The sequence below is a fragment of the Hipposideros armiger genome, unplaced genomic scaffold (assembly GCF_001890085.2).
Source record: "Hipposideros armiger isolate ML-2016 unplaced genomic scaffold, ASM189008v1 scaffold_119, whole genome shotgun sequence".
In the NCBI taxonomy this organism is placed as follows: Eukaryota; Metazoa; Chordata; class Mammalia; order Chiroptera; family Hipposideridae; genus Hipposideros; species Hipposideros armiger.
The window spans coordinates 447,868-464,676 of record NW_017731469.1 but is presented as its reverse complement, the minus strand read 5'-3'; the positions used below and the strand labels follow the sequence as shown (position 1 = coordinate 464,676).

Genomic DNA, 16,809 nt, shown 5'->3' with positions numbered 1-16,809 from the left:
TCAAACCTCCCCCAACCTCAGGCTGCCACTTCCCAACCGCCAGAGAGGAAAAACATTGGACAAAACTCGGCCTGTCTGAGCCAGAGAGAGTATTTCATGATCTAGAATTTCTAATTTTTCTTTTGGCCAATTAGTTTTCATAGAAATAACTTCATGAGGAGGATTAAGTTCAATTTCCCAATATATTAGATTTTTAGTATCATTATTATCATGGGTTTTATTAACCTTAGGCAAAGTTAATGTGTCTTATGATTTTAGTATTACACCATATCTTAATAGCGTTTACTGTAAACCTGGTGTCATTACAATAGAAATCAGTACGACACAAGAATTCTCTAACCCAGACCGGCCGAATGGCGTGTTGGTTAAGAGTTGGCTCGGGATGCCAACTCTCAGCAGCAGGGCCCCAGTTCAGATCCCACATATTAGGGCCAGTGACACTGCCCTCTACAGCTAAGATGCTGAACGGCAGCTCAACCTGGAGCTGGGCTGCTGTGAGTCGCCGGCGACGGCGTAGGTTGCAGTGAAGCTGCAGTGGACTGCCGTGAGCTACTGTGAGTGGCTGGCACCCGGCATAAGCTGTCAAGAGCCGCCGTGAGCACCGAGGCTGTCCAGTAACCGGCGACCGATCTGTCTCATCCGGGAAGAGCACAATGCTCATAATACCTACATGGGCTAGTGAAGCGACGTCCTCCACAACTAGACTGAAGAACAAAAGGACAGCAACTTGTTTGTTTCCCTTCCCTGATTCCCCAACACTGTTCCCCTCCCCCAATGCCCTAATAAAATCTTTAAAAAACAAAATTTCTTTAACCCTTCCCAGTAAAAAGTCCTCTTCTCATATACCATATATTGTTGTTTGTTGAGGTGGATATGATAGGCCAGGATTGGGTGAATTCAGCATTCCATATGGATTGGGGACATAACCATTCAACTTTTTTATTTAATATGGCCTATATCTAGTTTACATTGGAAGCACTCAAGTGTCATTCATTAATCTGATTTCTGTAAGTTGTATAACTGGGAACTGTAGTTTTAAGGTTAAATAGGGGTCAAGGCTAAAGAAAAAAATTTCAATTACAGTTGACATTTAATATTATTTTATATTAGTTTCAGGTGTACAGCATAGTGGTCAGACATTTACATAATTTAGAAGTGATCTAAGAAGTGATACCCCCAGTCTAGTACCCACCTGGCACTACATAGTTATTACCATATTACTGACTATATTCCCCATGCTGTACTTTACATCCCCATGACTATTTTGTAATTGCCAATTTGTATTTGTTAATCCCGTGAACTTTTTCACCCTGCCCCCCAACCCCCTCCCCTCTGGCAACCATCACTTCAGAGGATTACTTGATACTGGACCATGTTCAATGGAGAGCTGGGTTATACAGGTCCGGAACTTGGGAGAAAGGTCTATCAGAACCACATATCTGGGAACCAGGTTAGTGAAACCATGAGAATTCAGTCTCTTCTGTGTCATAAACCTCACCCTCTCCACTGGCTCCTTTCCATCATCACTTGAGTAAACTCAAGTCTGTCTCAACAGTAAAGGGAATAAAAAAACCTTTCTCCACTCCATTCTATTGTTTACTCCTCATAGAAAAACTGAAAATTCTTGAATGAATTGCATGCTCAATGTCCTTCCCACTTGCCATCACTCCACAAAAATAGCTATGGCAAAGGCCACTAAACCTAACAGATGCCTTTAGTCCTCATCTTACTCTGGTCTCTCAGAAGCATTTGATAGTTGTAAATCTTCCTCCCTCCCAGAACTACTCTGTTCCCTTGGCTTTCATGGCCCCTCACCCACCCGGTTTTCCTCCTCCCTCTCTCCCCATTCCTCAACTTCCTTTGTGAGCTCCTCCTCTCCTACCTCCTACTGCCTCTATGTCCAACCAAAGTCAGACTATGGTTGGACAATGATTATGGAAGGGCTACAAATTCTATTGCAGATAATCCAGCGAGCCTAAAACAAAGATACTTCTCTCCCTACTATAAATCAACATCAAATGACTAAACATAGTTTTCTGCTGAAGTAACCCACGGTGGTAAACAGCAAAAGGTGTCTGGGTCTTAATCCCCAGAACCTGTGAATATCTTTTATATGGCAAAAGAGACTTTGCAGAGAAAACACGATTTTGGGCCGGCCGAGTGGCGCGATGGTTAAGAACTCGCTTGGGATGCCAGAGGGCCCCGGTTCGGATCCCACATATGAGGGCCAGTGACACTGCCCTCTACAGCTAAGATGCTGAACAACAGCTCAACCTGGAGCTGGGCTGCCGTAAGTCGCTGGCGACGGCGTGGGCTGCAGCCCCTGTGGCAGTGGGTTTCCATGGGCTACCGTATGTAGCCAGCAGCCAGCGTGAGCGGCCAGCAGCCGCAGTGAGCAGCCGTCCAGAAGCCGGAGACTGATCTGCCTCGCCAGGGAAGAGCACAATAATGGTGCCAACTTGGGCCAGTGAAGCAACGTCCTCCACAACTAGATTGAAGAACAAAAGGACAGCAACTTGTCGGTTCCCCTTCCCCCAATTCCCCAGCACTGTTCCCATCCCCCCAATTCCCCAATAAAAATCTTTAAAAAAAAAAAAGAAAGAAAACACGATTTTGAAGATGAGATTAAGTTAAAAACTTTGATCCTGGATTATCCTGGTGGTGTCAACATAATCACCAGGGTCCTCCTGAACTAAAGTATATGAAGTAGTCAGGTCGTGAATGAATAGAATGTCATCATGTTTTATTTGTACCATGATCAACCACCCCGTCTCCAGCCCAGGTTTTTTAATAAGGCTGGGCACACAGGAGGCTATTAATTAGTACTTGCTAAATGAGTATCATCTGTCCCAACATTTTGTTAATATTTTCTTTTACAGCTGCTTTTTCCAGTTGTTCTCTCATGATGTAGCACTGCCACCTATGAAGTTTGCATTTCTCTCATTACTCCTCTTACCTCACAGAAACATCCATTCTCCCTATCCCCTCAGATAGCTTTAGTTATGTAATTTCTGAACTACCCAAACCTCTTAACATCCCCAATTCTGCCCCATTCTTCTACTTAACCCAAGTATAGTTAAGTCACCTTAGTTCATGTCTTGACCACGTCACTTCCTATACCTTCTTCCCATGCTCAAACAACTACATGATTAAAACTAGCTTTGACTTGCCACATGACAAGACTCCTCCCTTCCTCTCATTGCAAACCTTTCCCCAAAACCCACCTTGTGTAGCGAGCCATTTCAGAACACATCGGGCAGATGAAAATATCCACCCATCGAAAGTTCTCTGAGTTCACTCACCTTTCTGCCTGCATCAAAGCCATTTGAAAGAAATAGATTTTACCTCAATGGAGGTAAAAAGCCTATAAAAGAAATAGTGTTTGTAGGTGGAGTGTGGATGTCTTGGTGCAGGAACACAAGTGCACACGTGTTTACGTAACATACAGCACACGAACACACATACACGTACACGTACACACACACACACACACACACACACACACACACACACATAATCCATTCCACCCAAATTAGCACAAGCCCACAAGCTTAGAAACCAAATCTGCTAAACCCGACGCAAACCACAGGTACTGAGCCCTATGGCTACTCGCTACAAGTAGTGCATTACTTGCATGCAAAGTCAACTGCCAGTGACAAGTATAGGCAAAGAGCACTGCAGGCAGCTAGAGTTCTGCTTTCTTTAGAAATTGAAGTGCAAAACTGACTTATCACCTCAGGACGCTGACCATGTTTTATGATTTCTGCACTATACCCAGAATATCCTAGACACTAAAAAGTACAGGACAACAGAGGCGTGCTTCACAGTGGTTTAATATGAACAGAGTTGAATATGACATCGTCTGACAGAAGAATGAATATCTGCTGAATCAAAGCCCCGAGTCAGGATATATACACAGCAGAAATGGGGCCTCAGGCTCTCAGCACTTATGCACAATCAAAGAAGGAATGTCTAAAAAAAAGTCAACAACAGAGGATACAAATCCAAAAGGCAGCAACGACACCAACGTTAGGGGGGTGGAAAAGGGAGCAGGGCCCCTGGCACAGGCTCGGCAGCTGGACCACTGATCTGTGCCAGGGGATATCAACACTGACGTGGAGTCCAAACCCAGGTGCTGGTCTATCCCATGAGGGTCTTGTCCTATCAGAATGGGTAATCCTTTGCCCCAAGACCCTGGATAGAGAACTGCAATCCTTGAGTCAGAGAGAGGCCAAGCAGAGCCCCACTTCTAACCTGCCTCCAAAGTTAACTTCCTCCCAGCCCACCTCCTGGACCAGGTGGCGGGCCCCAGCAAATCAACCGCTACCTCCCAGACAAGCCCAGGAAAGTTGGCAGCCTCAAGAAGCTGCCTGAGACCATAAGGTCCAGGAAATCCATACCCAGCCGCTAGCCCTAACTCAGCTCCTAGGGACAGTGCTGGAGTTCCGTGGGAAACGAGTGTGGGCACTCCCATAACCCCGGGGAGCGAGGGCAGCCTTGACTCTTTCCCCAGAGCCCCGCTGTGTGGTTTGCACATGTGCATCTGCCCTGTGGCAGCACTAACTGGGAGAGGGAAAGGGAGAATGGAAGTACCTAGAAAGCGACCCATTCCCACCTTCAGGGAGCTGCCCCCAGCCCTCAAGCCACCAACTGCAAAGCTAACCCATAGGTAGCCAGGGCTTGGGGAGTGGGAACTGCAGGCTCAGACTGACTCACCTGCTAGGAGCCCTACTGCCCTACAGCTTCCTTCGGCCTCAGAGGCAGCCATGACGGGGAGCCCAGAAAACCCACACACCGTGCTCCACACAACAGACTGCTTGGACGCTAGGGGGGTTACTGCCATGAAAAGCATCAAGGGAGAGAGAAAGTAACAAGGGAAACTCTTGACAAAACTGGGAGCAGGCCTAGAGAAAACAAGGAGAGATTTCGGGTCTCTACCACCCTCCCAAGAAGGAAAAAGTTCATGCAGGTAGGAAAGGCAGGGCTGTTCCCTGCTCATCGTTCCTGGTTAAACGTAAGAGTAAGAAAAATCCCCTGGACTTGCGGCATCGGTTTGTAGCCAAGTGCCTCGCCAGCACCAGGCCCGCCCCCCACCCCCAGCTTAGCCTCCTGGCATGGGTAAGCCCCAAGAAACTGCCTTCCAGGCCAGTCCTCCCACCCACCCCCCAACCCCAAGCAAAGGGAATCTGCCTGTGGTTTCCCGCCCCTCCTCAGGGAGAAAAACCCTAGCAGAGTGCCCATGGTAGAGTCAGGTACCAAGGAACACAATGGCAGACAGCGTGCCAGACCAGGGGATGGGCAGCCGACTTCAGATCAAACAGAGAGAGAGGCTTAGTGTAAAAACCAATGTTATTTCAGCAGGAGTTCAGAGGGCAAGTGGGGAGGGGGGCTCCTACTGGCGCACCTTCCCGGGGACGTAGCTCCTGTCAATGGCCTCCTCCTGCAGGAACATGTGTAGGCAGCGTTCGTTCTGAGCGAGTGGGTGCCCAGCGATTCTGTAAAGGGGTCAACATGGTTAGCAGGAGTAGTCAAGATCAAGGGGAACTCATAGAGGGGCGGGGCTGTGGACAGGAGAAGAAGGCCGAGGTCATCCCTGAGGTCCAAGCAGGCAGAGGACAGCAGCAGGGCGTCACATCAACACTGACAGTGTAACAGGAAAGGTGGCTCCAGGGGTGAGGCGGGGAGAGGCCTAGACACACCCAACCTGCAGCGCCTTCCCAGCTTCTGCGCGAAGGAGTGGAGTCTGACTGTCCAGTCAGCCCACCACACAATCGGCACCACATGACATTACCCATTACAGAAGAGGAGACAGGCGACGACACACCCAGGAGACCCACGATGGACAAAGTAGCAAGAGGAGCCCCCAGAAACTTGGCTTACTTGTTAATAAACTGTTCAAGGCCCTGCCTCCTTTCTTCGATGAACGACTCCTCAAAGATGCCTTCGTCTCCTCGAAAAGGGAGCTGCCGCTTTAAGGCCTTCCCAGGCAGTGGTGGTACTACAATCTGCAGGCAGACGCAAAATGGCAGCCGCTCGGGAGAGCTGACAGGGGAGGCGGTGGTCAACCCTGTGTGCCTCATTGCCTAAGGCACACGGTCCATTGTCCCACAGCCAGCAACTTGCAAGAAGCGACCATAAAAAACGGTCAGGACGGCCCCGCTCTGAAACCAACCCAAGTGTTTCTGTGGGAGGACAGGCTTACCATCTCAAAAGACAGGAAAGAAAATGCAAACAGTCCTCACTCTCGTTAAAACTCCACTACCACCCAAGAACCGAGTTGGGCCTTTCCTGACACTGTACTTTCCATGTTTAGCACCTACACAGGCTAAGCTATATGACTTTACTAGCCACTAAGTCAAGTCATGCTTTGTCTTGAACTTACCACCACTTTCCAGTTCCAAAGGTTCCCACCCAGACACAATGTACTGGGATTTGATAGGCAGACTGTGTTCACCCTCTCCATCGCCTTATAGAGTTTATAGACTCTGCTCTCATGCCCTGTCAGCCCATGTAGCCTGTCCTCCTCCAAGGGGCCACACAGGAGGCGGGAGCATACCTTACTATCTCGCTCCAGCTCATTTTTGAGCCACTCAAAGTCACTGTAGCGCCGCCGTACGCAGGACTCCTTCAGCTTGAAGATAGGCAGGTTTGTCTACAGGGAAGGAGGAAGGAGAGAAGAGACGTGGTAAGGAATGTTCGGCCTGTGGTGGCCACCTGTCAGAACCACACGGACAGGTCCCAGTGAAGAAGTAGCTCCTACAACCCCTTCAAAACACCACCGGGTGAATACCAGTCCTTACCACATCCAGCCTTGTCGCAGTTCATTGGAGGTCCCCTGTTGCTTAGAATGTTTCCTACAAACACACCTGAACTTGTATGTAAATATGTATGTACAAGGGTTTTCACTGCACTTTATCATTTGTAATAAATGTCCATCAATAGGTAATTCCTTAAATAAATACAGTATGCCTGTACAGTGGAATACTATACAACTGTGAAAAGAATGTCAAAGATATATACGTGCCAGTATAGAAATATGTTAAGCATTAAAATCACAACAGTACAGAACAGCTTGCCTCTCTTTGTCTTTCAAAAGGGGTATGTATATGTGTACATATTTATGAGTAAAGTATTTATGAAAAGGTACTGGTAACAGTGAGTAACTTTGGAGAATAAGATCAGACAACTGGGAAGGGTGGGAGGGTCACATTTTTCATTGTACAATTTGAGTGTATCATGTGCCTATATTACATTTTTAATTGAAAAGTGAATTTAAGTTCCCTGTAAAGAAGACATACACATCTCCAAGGTATGGCTGCCTCTGCTTTTCTTGCCCAAATCCTCTCCATTCTACAAATGCCAGCTCACGTCCCACTTCCTCCAGGAAATTTTTCCTGGCAAACACCAACTTAATTTATTGGTCTCCCTCGCTTCTGAACGCCTAGGAGAGTTATACTTTAGTATTGCCCTGACACACTATTGTTTTACGCATCCTGTTAGTCCTGCTGCCTAACAAACGATGATGTCGCTGCAACCGGGAGCCACGACTACTTCTGCATCCCCCTAAATGCAGACTATGCAAGTTACTCAATAAATACTCAACTGATTCACAGAGGCCCTTTGTATCTGTTTACCCTGTCCTGATCCTGAAAGTGGAGCAGAAACAGCAATTGTAATACATTAGGTTGGCTTAGTGTAGCTTGTTCCCTGATATAAACCAGCTGATTCCCACATCTTAGTCACTGAGAGTTTTCCCAAGACTCTAATGGCAACATGAATTCCCAACAAACAAAAGCCCTGATCCTCACTCTTGTCTATGAGTTCTGAATAGAAATGGCCAACCACATGCATTAGTGCTGACTGTACTTCCTATCAGCCAATTTGGATCAGCAGATGGAAATAAAAGGAACTAGTCCCTCTCCTTTCTCCACAACTGCCTCGGGGCAGGAATAAAGCATCTAGGAGCTGTGCTAGAGCTTCACACAGTCCTTACCACATCGCGCTTTGTAGTCCTCAAGTCTGGAAACTGTCTTGTCAGGATCCAGGTCTAAGTCATCAGAAGCCAAATAACTGGCCAACTTCTTACGTTAGTTACAATGCTACCCAGGACTGAGGTCTGAGGAATGTCAGTGGGTTAAGTGGAGTGAGATACATGGAAAGTAATATTTTATTATCTAAACTGTTCTTTAGAAGAATAAGAAACTGAAAACAGTGGTTTCTTCAGAAAGAGGAACCTCTGGAGGGCACAGGGAGGGAGACTTAATTTTTACCGTACATCTTTTTTGCTCCTTTTGAATTTTGTACCACGTACATGTATTAACTATTCAAGAAAAAGCATTACAGAGAATGTTCTCAGAATCCTGCAAGAAATATAGATGTGTATCAAGTCGTCACATTGCCCACCTTAAACTTACACAATGTTACACATTAATTATCTCTCAATAAAGCTGGGGGTCAGGGGGAAAATAATCCTGCAAGAAAAAAAGCCCTTTGGTGTCATGTGATTCTAGGCTTCCACCACAGTTCATTACAAATATTGTGATCCCCCAACAGTAGAACCTTAACTAGTAGGCTTTACAAAAGCCAACAGAAGGACCAAGGAAAAGAAAAAAATGCTGAGTGGTTTCTTCCAAGACACAAGGAAACCACCCGCCACCATTCTGTAAACTTCCTCCTTTGACTCACAAAAATGCGATTCTTGATTCTTTCCCTACCCGCACAGGATGCTGACAGTTAATGGCCTTTCAGCTCAGCACCTAGCCATCTAAGGAAGGGGCTACTATGTACTAGGAGAGTCTCCCAGCTCCAACCTACAAATCGTATGAGGAAGACAGCATTGTATAGTACAGCATATAGAGTCCTTGGGCTCTGACCAACACAAAAGTCAAGGGAAAGGAGAGAAGAAGCAAAGTTCAAGTCCAACAGACAACTGACATTTGAAAATGTCCATACACATCATGTGAAGTCACCAGGACACCTCTCCAGACTCATTTCCTGGGGGCATGGGAGGGGGAGAATTCTTTCCTGAGCAAAATGAAAGAGAACAGCTTCAGAAATAACTATTATACAAAGAAAAAAAGGCAGTGCCATCTGCTTCTACCATTCACAATGGCTGCCTCCCAAAGCCCATTCTCTGAATCTCATGCTCCCTATAATGCCTACTATGACCACTTAAAGCAATTTAAAACCAAATGATTGTCACCAATTTTTCCCCAAAACAAGAGTTCAACAAAAATGTTAAAAGCCTATACAGCTATACATACGAACATAAACAATACAAATGAACTCCAAACCCAAGGAACCAGGAACTGCCACCAACCCTGTCATCACTATGCAATTAGAAATTGTGGAAAAGGACTGATGAAAAGCCCAGTGGGCAGAAAAATTTTATACACTGAAGTTCTGCAACTGGCATTGCCAGAGAGACTGTAGTGGAAAGAGTATGATGGGCTTTGGAGTCAGACAGGCCTGGGTTCAAACCCCAGCCCCGCCACTCATTAGCTCCGTGTACTTGGGCAAGTTTGTGAAAATGAATTTCTCTTCAGTTTCCTACCTGTGAAATGGCGTTTTTGTAAGGGTTTAGGAACTAAAACCCAGTTCAGTGCCTGGCACACAGTAGCCACTGTTATTAGAATGCCTGAAGTAGAGAGCAATTTCATTCATAATCCCTAAGGTCCTTGGCTAATGTCCCCAAAACCCTCACAGCAGAGTCCTTACACTGAACAAGTATGGCCAGGCCTCCTCAGGTAATTACGTTCTGTACCACAATCAGTTCCCAGGTTTTATGATATTTTGAGGGATCTAACTTCCATTCTTCCTCAAAGAGATGATTTCAAACGGTTCTTATCTGTAATAGATGAGTTTTTCTCATCTATTTCCTATTCGCTTTTCTTTGTTCAGGTTGGGGTTTGCTAAACTTGGAATTTGGAGACCATTATTTCGCAATTAGATTTCAATGCCCAGGTAGGAGCACATGCTCTCATTCATTCATTCATTCATTCATTCAAAAATGAAAGCACATACACTCTTTTAGGTCTTCAAATGCTGTTTGAGCAGCATGCTGTCCACAGAGAATATTCTGGCCCTCTAGTCTGAGAAGAAAACATAAGGAAAATTAGAAAATGGTTCTCAAACTTTTTTGCCCATAACCACTTCGACTGGGCAAAAGAACCTGCAAGCCACCATGTACACTGTCTGCACATTCCATCCTCGCATTGTGGACTAAGAACTAGAGAATAAAGTCCTCTGTAGTGTACACTGGAAGAAGCCAGTCCTGGGGCAGTCCTGACATGTCACGTATTAAAGTAACTAGAGACCAGGGTCTAAATCCAAATGGTTAATCTAAGACAGAAAGGGGCTATGGCCGCTTATGTGCAGAAAACCCAAATGAGAGCCAATAAATATTGAAATAAGCATTCTGGATACTCGGAATCTACAGGATAAGCACAGGATGAGAGAGCAGCGACTGACAATCCACCAATGGCAGTGGAAGGCCTGGTTTCACAGTGAGACACAGCATGTGTGGTACCTGAGAAAACTTAAGCAGAAAACACTTAATCGCCTTCAGATGCTAATTCTACACCAGCCTGGGAAGCAGTCTCCAGGAGCCTCCCTTTCTGATTTCACTCCACCGAGCCCACTGTCGGCCTTTCCTGGAGTCTACCTTCCTTCCCTTCAATCAGGCTTTGCCTGACTCCATCATCCTAGGGAGTCCCCCGTGGAAGAAGTCAGGCCTTCCTGGCCTCTTCAGAGTGACTTCCCACCGGTCGATTTAGTTAGGGGCCCCCCCGCGACATCTCGCCCTGGCTTTCCATCCCCCAGCCCTCTCCCCACTCTCTCTTCACTCCTTCTGGTGTGGCCACAGTATTTCCTTGAATTCCTTCCTCCGGTCTTCTCCATCGTCCCCACCCTATCAGGCCATGCTTCACTCATTGCTCACGGGGACTTGTTTGCCCTCACCCGGTCTGACGTCCCCCTCAGGAGTTTTCTGTACCCTCGGGCCACAACCGAGTCTGCAGACCTCTCCCCAAACCTATTCAGCCCCAAACCCCCAAAGGCCCCCTCAAGCATCTTCTCCACTGTTTGTCGCTCCTGTGGCAACCCCCCCCGCCCTTCCCGGCCCGCCGCCAGGTCCTCCCTCAGCTGTCTCCCTCACCCCGTGACTCACCCGCATGCGAACCTCATAGGTGGTGAAGCGCGCGCGGCCCACGCCCACCGTCTGTGGATTAAAGATGTCGATCTCCAGGAAGTTACTTGGCGGCCCGTAAGCGTCAGTCAGGTCCTGCGGCTTCGAGTTGAGGCGTCGAGTGTCAGCTACGGCCGTGTCCGACATCTTTCCGAAGGAGAGACCGAGGCCGGGACCGGGGAAGGGGGGGGTGGGGGGACAGAGGCCGGAGGCAGGAACGCGCGCGACCCCTCCCGCTTGCAAAATAGCCAGCCAACCTACAGACTGCGGCGCCGCGCACGCGCGCCCACGCACGCACGCACGCGCACGCACGGCGCCCCGGCTCCGGGCCCAGCACCCTGTATAGCGGCCACGCTGCCGGCTGGGAGTCCCGTGCCAGGAGGCCTCATTCAGGCTTCCGGGCGGTGCTTGTGGCCGCCCCGGAGCCTGCATCCCCGTACGTGCTCCCCGTATCCCGGGAAGCACTCCAGCGGGACCCACCAATCACTGCTCCTCAACCCAAGAGACAGTCTTACACCGTGTAGCAGTCAGGAGTGGGCACTGCCCCGCGCGCTGGGGTCCTACAGCGATAGGCCGAAGCCCCGGGACCTGAATAAGTCAGGGTTTGCGCGAAAACAGAAGGGTGGCCTCCGAAGGGTGGGGTTCCAACAATGGCACTGAGAACCTAGAATGCAGCCCTACCACTCGTGCCACTGATAGTTTCAATTCATTTCACATGCAACTGAGCACTCAGCACAGTATGGTGCCACGAAAACAGCGAGGATGGGGTCACAAAGATGACTTCTCAGTCTCACTTTTTGGGAAAATTTGGGCATGTCTTCATCCTCCACGTGTGGCCGCATAAAAGTGAAGCCAAGGTGTACTCAAATACAGCAAAGCGAGGGCATTAACTTCATACCTTCTATCTCGACTCTGCAGAACTCCATACTTAGCACTACTCTGAGGTTACCTGCAGCCCGAAATGGAGATAGAATATATGTTTACGTGAGAATGTCTATAGAAACATGAATGTATGAGTAATTTACACATGGCCCACATGAAGGGTGGTTTTAAGTCATCCTGTTTTCCTCCCCACACCCGCCTTCTGCTAAAAACATATTTCCCATATCGCTGATAGCTGAAATTCTTTCAACACAGTACAAGCTCTATAATTTCAGAGTTAAGTTATTTAATTCCATATAACCGATATCTACTAAGCAACTACTTATATGCCAGGCAACGTGCTAAACACTAAAACCCCAGATTTGAATAAGAGAGTCACTACCCTCAAGGAGTTAACATTGTAGAAAGGGAGACAGGTACATAAAATGACTATAATGTGACATGTTCAAAGCAGCACATAGGACATGAATAGCGGGGCAAATTAGGGAAGGCTTCCTGGAGGAGAAATCATCTGAGTTTGACAGTCATGAAAACACGTAAAGGACAAGTAGGAGTGGAAATGGGGAAAGGTAATGTTTTGCAGAAGGAATAACATATGCAAAGTTATCCCAATAAGATACAGCATGATATTTTTAAGCAATTACCAATTCAAATAGTGTGTAATGGAAGTGCTGAGAGAAAGAGAGACAGGCTGGCTGGAGATGGGCAGATGAGGGTGATCCTTCTATATTAAGCTCTGGCTTTATGATGTAGGCCACTGAAGCATCTTCAGCAGGAAAAAGACATGATCAGATCTGTGTTTTACGAGGATTATTTTGCAGGTAACATGGAAGATATATTTGAGTCGAATGTGACTAATTACGAGAGTATTGCCAATAACACTTGGAATCAGGCTGTGTGGTGGGAATAGAGAAAAGGGAAGAGATGGGACTGAGATGGAAGAATTAAAGTAGATAGGACTTGTGTCTGATTAGATAGAGTGGCAGTAAGTAGTACAGGGATAAATAAAGCATGGGAGTGATGCATTTAGGCTGCCTGGGTTTAAAAGCCCTACTTCCTAGCCATAGAATGGTGAGCAAGTTACCCAAACAGTTTCCCTCATCTGTGAAATGAAAATAATAAGACTAAGACCTACCTCTGGAGCTTTTGTGAGAATTCAATGAAATAAAATATGTGCAAATAGTAAATGTTCAGTAACTATTAGCTATTATTACTATTTGAGGGGGAAGGAGGACATTGAAAATGACTCCTACATTTTTTATTTTGGTAACTAGGTGGACGCTGATACCACCAAGCAACATTGGAATTACAGAAAGAAAAGTAACTTTGGGAGGGAAGACAATGAGCTCAGTTTGGAGAAACCTGGGATGTCTCTAGGACATCCACGTGGAGATGTCCAGCAGGCAGCTGGAAATACTGGCCCGGAGCTCTAGGGTGTGACCAGGGTTAGATAGAGATTTGAGAGATTAGCATGTGTGGAAGGAAAAATGTGAAGAGGCAAGCAGAGGAGATTTCAAATTGGTGAAGGCAGGCGGGGTTGCTGAGAGTGTAGATCTATGCAGTCTTTCTGGGGAGTGAAAGGGCAGTATGTATTATAAATAAAATAAAATAAAAACCTGTGACCTCAAGACACTTATAATAGTGGTTGTCTCTGGAGAGCAGAACCGGAGAACTGGAGTCAGGGATGGCAGGGAGAATTTGTTTTCATTTTCTTCTCATTTAAGTACTTTTGTATTTTAAAAACATTTTTTACTTTTATCAAAACTTTTGACTCAAAAATTTCACTTCCAATAATTTACCCTGAGAAAATAATCAGATACTCACATGAAGATACCAGAATACGTATCTTATCTTTACAAGTAAATAACTGTTCATTTTATACAATGGAATATTTTTGTAGCCATTTTTTTCTCATTTGTGAATTTGTTTATACGACAAATCTTACAAAGGAGTACTAGGTTCTATACCTTACAGGCTTTGTATCTCAGTCACTTCCATCATAAAACTCAGTCTCTTGTGTAAATGGCCAAATTTAAGGTTCTCCTATGTGTCCATTTAAACTAATGTTCTAGGCTGGGCCGGCCGAGTGGCGCATTGGTTAAGAGCTGGCTTGGGACGCCAGCTCTGAGCAGCAGGGCCCCGGGTCGGATCCCACATGAGGGCCAGTGACACTGCCCCCTCTACAGCTAAGATGGTGAACAACAGCTCAACCTGGAGCTGGGCTGCTGTGAGTCGCCGGCGACGGCGTAGGCTGCAGTCCCTGCTGCAGTGGGCTGCCGTAAGCTACCGTGTGTGGCCGGCAGTCAGCGTGAGAGGCCCGGCAGCTGGCATGAGCTGCCAAGAGCCACTGTGAGCGGCAGTCCAGATGCCGGCGACCAATCTGCCTCACCTGGGAACAGCGCAATGATCACAATACCAACATGGGCCAGTGAAGCAATGTCCTCCACAACTAGACTGAAGAACGAAAGGACAGCAACTTGTCTGTTTCACTTCCCCGATTCCCCAACACTGCTCTCCTCCCCTAATTCCCCAGTAAAAAATCTTTAAAAAAAATTAAATAAAATAATGTTCTATGCTCATTAATGTGGAATGATGCCCACAAAAAAGTGAAAAAAAGCAGGTAAAAATAACATAACATGATACCATTTGTATTACTGAACATGATATATCTACATACAATAATTTTTGAAGACTAGGTGGATATAAATCAACATGTTAGCAGTAGTTACCTCTGTGGTGGGGTTTCAGTTGGATTTTTTGTTTTTATTTAGGATTTTTAGAACAGTGAACATAATTTTTGTTGTTGTTTTAATTAAAGAAATAAAATGATTTCCCTTTGAGAAAAGGCAATTACAGGGCAGGACCAGGAAGAGAAGCCTGTGAAAGAGAGAAGGAAGGAGAAGGAGAACCAGGAGACAAGAGTGAGCTGAAGGAGAGGAATAAAAAACGTTTCCAAATGGAGCAAGTATGTGGTTAACAGCGTTTTAATACAGTAGAACAGTCAAGTAAGATAAGGCCTGAGTGACGTCCACTAGATTTGACAATGACCTAAATGAGAACAGTTTCAGTAGAGTACTGGAGATAGAACCCAGATGGTAGGACACTGAGAACTAAACCGGGGCAGAAGTGGAAACATTTAGTAGAGATTGTTCTTTTGAGAAGTTTGTCTAAGAAAGGAGTGTTGTAGCTGGTGGGCACTGCAGTGTCAAAGACGGATCTGTTTGTTTGTTAGAGTGTGTTTACAGCCAGGGGTCGGGGGGGATTTCATGGAAAATGAGAAGTTGAATATACAGATAAGTAAAGGGGTAAGGCTTAAAATCAAATAGCCCTAAAAGACTTGTTCAAGTTAAAGTCACAATGAAGTGTGGATACGCAGGGCGCATTTTTAAAGAGAAAAATGTGACAGGGTGGAGAGAGGCGATAGAGGGTACTGGGCTAATTAAATCCTTTGCAGTAATAACAATGACAGCTGTTACCAGCTGGTGCCTGTGCATGTGGGTGTGGGTGCACACACACACACACACACACACACACACACACACACACACACACACACACCTTTTTGCTCTTCAAAGAGCTTCACAGTTACCAAGTGATGTTGGGAAAAGCACAGTTATCCTTTGTACCTCAATTATCACACTGAAAAAAAAAGCTGACCCAAATCCCTTGGCAAACAAACAGGGGACATCAGAACTTGCTGTAAGCAATGCCCACCTTCCTTGACCACGTTCATTCTTTGCCAAAAGAAGTCCAGAGTGAGAAAAAATATAAAAGAGAGAGGTTTAGGATCCTTCCATTAGAGGGAATCTCATTAGTTCATCCTCTTCCCTGCAGGCAATACTGTACCTTAAACAGACAGCTATCCATCTTCAGCCCTTACATTTTTCCAAAGGAGATTGCACAAGCTCCGACTCAACGACAACGTTATGCAACCATGCGGACGAGAACTTCTTTCTAGTCTCCATGCCAACTATTCTGAGGGAACAGCAAATGAAAAGCCCCTATAATCTGGGGTGTTTGTATTCTTGGGAACAGGGGTCTGGAGCTGCAGGGCGGGAGGAGGGGAAGGCCTGAGTGGAAAAGAGGTAATGCAGTGAGGAAAACCAGAGAGCAGGCTGTACTCCAGGGAATGTGGGCCCAGAGTTTAGCTGCCCTTCTGTGGAGCGCACTCTTTCCACACACACCCATCCAGCTGCCTACATCATTAGTGATCTCCCCTTCTAGTTCATTTAAACCTCAATTTCACCTGGCACCTCCCTTGGGCTAGTCTCTACTTTAAATCCCTTCTGAGAGTTGTGGTATGGTAACCTTCCCTACGTTGATGAAGTGCCTTTTAAATACTCAACTTGTCTACTTAAGGTGGTGATTGTATTTATTTTCCTAAAGTGTCTCTGGATCACCTAAGGGTGAGGGGAATCTGGGAAAAAGTGGTGTGGCCGAAGTGTGTGTCTATGCATGTTTATCAGAGGTTGCTATAGACCTCACTCTTTAGCTGACAAGAGTCTGGCCTCCAACTTCCATACAGGTGCTAGTGAATTATATAGCAACAGTTTAGACCTGGAAAGATAATGTTGCAATTAGCCACCCTTCCTCCCTTAATAATGGCTAAAGTTCAATGAACAATTACTATGTGCCAGACACTCTTTTTTTTTTAAGATTTTTATTGGGGAATTGGGGGATGGGAACAGTGCTGGGGAATTGGGGGAAGGGGAACAGAGAAGTTGCTGTCGTTTTGTTCTTCA

At 46.3% G+C, this 16,809-nt stretch overlaps 1 protein-coding gene across 5 annotated transcripts in view; it reads right to left on the bottom strand.

Annotated features, from left to right (window-relative positions):
- Positions 1 to 16,809, bottom strand: part of SNX12 (sorting nexin 12) — a 113,113-nt gene that overhangs the window by 80,888 nt on the left and 15,416 nt on the right. For 2 of the 5 annotated variants that reach the window (XM_019648035.1, XM_019648034.1), the window contains exons 3-7: positions 15,914 to 16,042; positions 11,168 to 12,134; positions 6,557 to 6,652; positions 5,881 to 6,005; positions 5,405 to 5,495 (exon numbers count right to left, since the gene is read on the bottom strand). In XM_019648035.1, coding sequence (XP_019503580.1) covers positions 5,405 to 5,495; positions 5,881 to 6,005; positions 6,557 to 6,652; positions 11,168 to 11,617 — 762 coding nt within the window. In that variant the 5' untranslated portion in view covers positions 11,618 to 12,134; positions 15,914 to 16,042. Of the gene's footprint in view, positions 1 to 3,814; positions 3,973 to 5,404; positions 5,496 to 5,880; positions 6,006 to 6,556; positions 6,653 to 11,167; positions 12,135 to 15,913; positions 16,043 to 16,809 lie in introns of those variants that run through there. The other 3 variants (XM_019648038.1, XM_019648037.1, XM_019648036.1) reach the window with 3 other exon arrangements.